The 5,483-nt window shown below is 19.5% G+C and overlaps 1 protein-coding gene across 1 annotated transcript; it reads right to left on the reverse strand.

The window, feature by feature from the left end:
- Window positions 1-473, reverse strand: PGO_004225 (variable surface protein; the record flags this gene model as incomplete). Its single annotated transcript, XM_028691442.1, has 2 exons — window positions 1-299; window positions 432-473. Coding segments are annotated over 2 exons (341 nt in total), but the record flags the coding sequence as incomplete, so codon positions are not given.
- Window positions 474-5,483: the final 5,010 nt, after the last annotated feature.

Consider the following 5,483-nt stretch of genomic DNA (forward strand, 5'->3'; position numbering starts at 1 on the left):
AGATTGAAAATAGAACTAAAAATTTCATCATAAAGTGCATATTTTCTTATGGAAATATATAACCAATTGTTTAAAATTTTACAATATTCATTGTCTGTCTTGCAAGATTGTGTGTTATTGCAAAATATACCAAAATTTTTTAAAAGTTTTACACATAATTCATAATAATTACCTTTTTTATTTTTCAATTCATTTGTAACTGTGTTACAAAATTGATGATATAATATGTTTTCTCTAGACATATCCACTTTTTCATCTAATTGATCATACACATCCCATACTTCCCGTAACAAGGGATACTGAAATTAAAGAAAAAATACATGAATTCATATAAATTAATGAAGATTAGAATGTTATAAAGTGTTTTATAAAATTCCAAATGTGCTATTTTATATAAAATTATTTTCAAATGATGTATAAAACAAATGCACTTGATTTCCAAGATTTTTAAAATAAAGGGCAAACTTAGACATAATTTTTATATTGAAAGATAAAAACCATTTCAGTATGTATATTCATAAATAAATTATCATAGTGCACAATCTGCATATATATTATGTTTATTTATAATTTAAAAGAGTAAGTAAAATATATTAGCCTTAAATAAACTTTAATTCGTTTACATATTAATATAAAAATAATAATATTAAAAATAGGCATATAACTTTCCAGAAACATGTTGAACAATATATTATACAAAATGATTATATTAAAATATTTTTACAAGTATATTAAATAACTCTATTAGACCTATGTATTTAATGAAAAATGTAATATATTTGTCCATAAATATAAATGTAAAATATTAAGCATATTTTATTTAACATAATACAAACAACCAATTAACGCATGTCTTATTAATACACATAATAGTACAGAGTTTTTATTGAATAAATTATTTATTTTCAGGAATATTATATTATTAATTGTGGTTCATTATATTGCTAATATTAGATAATATTTTTGAATTATAATATTTTTTGTAGGTATTAAACAGATGATTAATGCATAAGAATAATGTAAAATGAATAATACAGTATAGATATTTAAATGAAAATAAAACATATTATATTATATTAATAATATATATTATATTCATAATGTTTTTACAATAAATACATTGTTACATAATTTTTATATTTCACAAAATAATTTAATAATGATATACACACTTCCCCTTTGCGTAGAAATTGTTATTTATTATCTAATATATAGGAATGATTCAACATACACTAATTCTCTAAAATTAATTTTAATCATTAATTTATTATCAAAATTGGACGATGTTTAATACAAATTATGTTTAATATATTTATTATTAGGATCGTACAACATATGATTCCACAAGAAAGTTAATAATAACAAAATCAATAAGACATAGAATTTTGTATAGAGAATAATAATAAGTGAATTTAAATTATATGCGTAGGAGAATATATTTTCTAATATATAGATATATTTATTTAAATTATTCTGTATTCATCACACATTGCAGTGGAATAATGATAAAACACGGCACGGTAAGATATATACTATTATCACAGCACAGTATGTTTTCGTATAACATAATAATAATCGGTTATATATATTATATGATATTCGATATATATTTTTAGGGAAAATACATATTACATGACTACATAAGCATTTCATTATATATATTTTTTTTCGTATACCTAGGAATCAATAAAAGCATAATAAAAATATACACATATTAATGAAGAATCATATTATGTTTAAGGATGTAAAATTTTATTACACATAACAAAAAAATTGTTACGTTTCTTAACCAGTATTAATCAAATATAAATGTATTTTATATACATTTTCCAATAACATATGATATTATGTTAATATAATATATTTAAGCATATTTTTCCATGTAGAATTAATTTTATATTATGGATATACATACCCATGTAACACACACACATATATATATTAAGAATAAATTTAATGTACCATAAAATATTAGTTCAGTAAAATATATATAATATTATAAATTGAATTATATGTAATGCGTATGCCGTTTTTATATATCTAATATTTTATTATTAATCATGTCTAATATTATAATAATTTAATAGAATAATAACGCTATGGTACATAAACCACAAAATATATTATATGGCACACATTATTTTTAAATTGAAATTGTTCTATAATAAATTTTATAACTTATTATGTATACATGTTTTACCAAAATTTTTAGTCAATAAATCAATTAAAATTATATACACTCACTATTAGAAAATTTTAACATTAATATATATTATAAAAAAATATTGGATATATCACATTGAATATATAAAAAAGAATTTTCATTAGATATGCATTCCTAGTACTATCAATTTTGTCTTAATGCATATTATACCCTAGAATTCATGTAGCATATTCATTAAATTGACCATTTATATATAATGCTCATTAAGAATTTATATCACACATTAGAATACTACACTATAAATGATAATAATTTATATAAATATATATAATTTATTTTTTGACATAATATTTTTCAATGAAAAAATTATTTACTCATCTTTTATATAAAAATTAATAAATATCCTCTATTATAAGTCATTAAAACCTGATTTTGTATTTATCTTAATTATCATTAGTAAAAAGTTTTAATTTATTTATAATATGAATTATATTATGTGACTCGTTTTATTATATTATTTACTAAAAGTTTATAGATGTATGTATTAATCACAGTATATAGTTAAATATTGTATTGCACACAATTGTAGCTTAAGAGGAAAGTTTATTCTTTCTATAATAAACTCATGCTATTTTACATTTGTTAAAATTGCTACCGTCTAAATAAATTAAGTTAATTTCTTATGGTGAATATTTAATTTGATATAATAAGTCATTAGTTATAATATATAAGGGAAAAAATTTATCACCAATTATATATAATTTTAAGGCGTAAAATATAATGGATTTTTGCAAAACTTATATGAAAAAATATAGTTAATATTAGTACTAAAAAAATTGTATTATCAAAAACCCCCCAAAATATGAACGCATATATATAAAATAATAGAAATATAGAGAAAAAAATATATATATAAAAAAACAAGAATAAATGTTTCATGGAAAAAAAAAACAATTGTTCTTAATATTCCATGCTATGTAATATTAATTATATTTCTGTTATGTGCAGTTTTAAATGTTTCTCCTATGTTATCATTCATTCATATATTTCCATATCTGACGTATTTTCATATAAGTGTCAAAGTAAAGAAAAAATATACATTTCTGTATCCTTATTTAGAAATATTCTTTTTTACATTAAGAATAATGTTAAAGAATTCAAAATCAAATAATAACTGTCCATTTCTGTATGGTTTATTTATACCGAAGGCAGTAAGGATGTGGTGTAAAAATTTGAAATGATAATAATATGTTTGTATATTATTTTTTTCAAAAAAAGTTGTGACAAAAATAAACTTATATAATAATATAAAGTATTTATACATTATATAAGCCATAAGTGTTTCATTACACTAATATGAAAACCATGAAAGTTGTGCCTCATTTCTACAATAGGCATTGAATACGGAATAATAATTAAAATATATGCTATATTTTTTGAAAAATATTTATTTTTTTAAATATATATATATATATTAAAATGAATTACATGCATATATATTATGATTTAAATTTTTTTAACATAATTATAATTTCTTATGTTTCATATAAATTGGTGTTATTAAATTTTTAGAAAATTTTTGTGAAACTCAATTTATGTATATTTAAATATAATATTATAGAGCTGTATTATCCTTTCCAAAGAATACTTCACAAATATTTTGATCTATAAATAACTTCGTTTACTTATATTTACCAGTATTTTTCATCGACTCAGTGATATTCATTATATTTTATTTAGTAATATGCTATTAATTGTTGTTGTAAATTATATTTATGCAATGAAATACATGCTTGCATATATTAAGTAATATATTTCAATGATTGTTTTTTAAAATATTATTAATAAATGTACTTTTAATTACGTGTTTTGATTTGTTTACGTAGCAATAACACCAGAACTCATAACTATATTTATTTGACCCATGTTATTAGTAATATATATAATGAAAATAATTAATAATTTGGGTAACACAAATTATGTAATGTCCTATGATACATGTCTTTTATAGTTATATATTACTTAATACAATAAATTGTCATTTTGGCATTATCCGCAAGCGAAATAGATGTATATATAACACCAAGAATAGACATTTTTTATATTCATGGAAGACTACATTTTAAATAAGAAAAAAATAGTTAAATTTCATCGTATTCTTAATCAGTTTTTTCGTTGTACGTGAATGAAAGGAATTATACTCTATTATATTACTCATATGAGCTTTATTATTTGTGTACTAATCTACAATATTATATTAATAACAGGAACAACACTTATTATGTAATCAATATAGCACATATTATGAAATGTATAATAATTGTGTTTTGGTGCACTATTCAATATGTTGAGATGTAGTATACCAAAAATATCACACGAGAAATATGCTCATGTAATTTATTTATATATAAGCATACTAGGATTCCATTAAACATACTATAAAATTCACATAACAAGTCAGGAGTAATACTGTATATATGTGCATAATTATTTTTATAACCATAAAAATATATAATAAGCTATGATAGGTATTTTTATTTAACAATTAACTTTTATATTACACAATAACAACTCATCTTGTATGAAAATAATTACATGTAAATTAATAATTACTTTCATAACATCATATATTGCGCAATTTAAATGTATTCAGTATATATGTATACATATATTTTCATAATAGATATAATTGTCCGAGAATTATTCTAATATTTTTATATAATTTCCTATGAACTTGTTAGTCTGTAGAATATTTATATTTTTAAAAAAATCACAAATTATACCAAGTTTTTTATTATTTATTATATTATTGTTGTTAGATTCTTCTAAAGTACGCGTAAATTTATATTTAACCAAATATACTAGAAAAGAAAATATAATCATATATATTTGTGTTTAGAATTAACTTATTCAAAATTACGTGAGAGTAAAAAAAAAAATCATATTATATATGAATTTGTTTGACAATCCTTCGTATAGAACAAAAGAATGAATCGAATTTTTTGGAGTTACATTCATGATTTAAGCATAAGATCAAGACAAAGAAAAAATGATTGATATTATTTTTCCTTATAAAATATATTAACTGGGATTATAAAGTTGTTTTATATATTATTCCTTAACTATTGTAGTTTAAAAATATTAATTAGAAAAAAAATTAGTTTGGGGTTTATGTTTGGTGCCATAATATTTTATTATAGTAGAAATTTATTTGCATAACTATTACCATTAATATATAAACAAATCTTGGTGCTATTTATTATTAAAAAGAAAAAATATAATAAACAAAATTTTAAATATTTTTCTTAAAAATGTTATA

Source organism: Plasmodium gonderi, assembly GCF_002157705.1.
Source record: "Plasmodium gonderi DNA, contig: Pgo-contig_726, whole genome shotgun sequence".
Taxonomy (NCBI): domain Eukaryota; phylum Apicomplexa; class Aconoidasida; order Haemosporida; family Plasmodiidae; genus Plasmodium; species Plasmodium gonderi.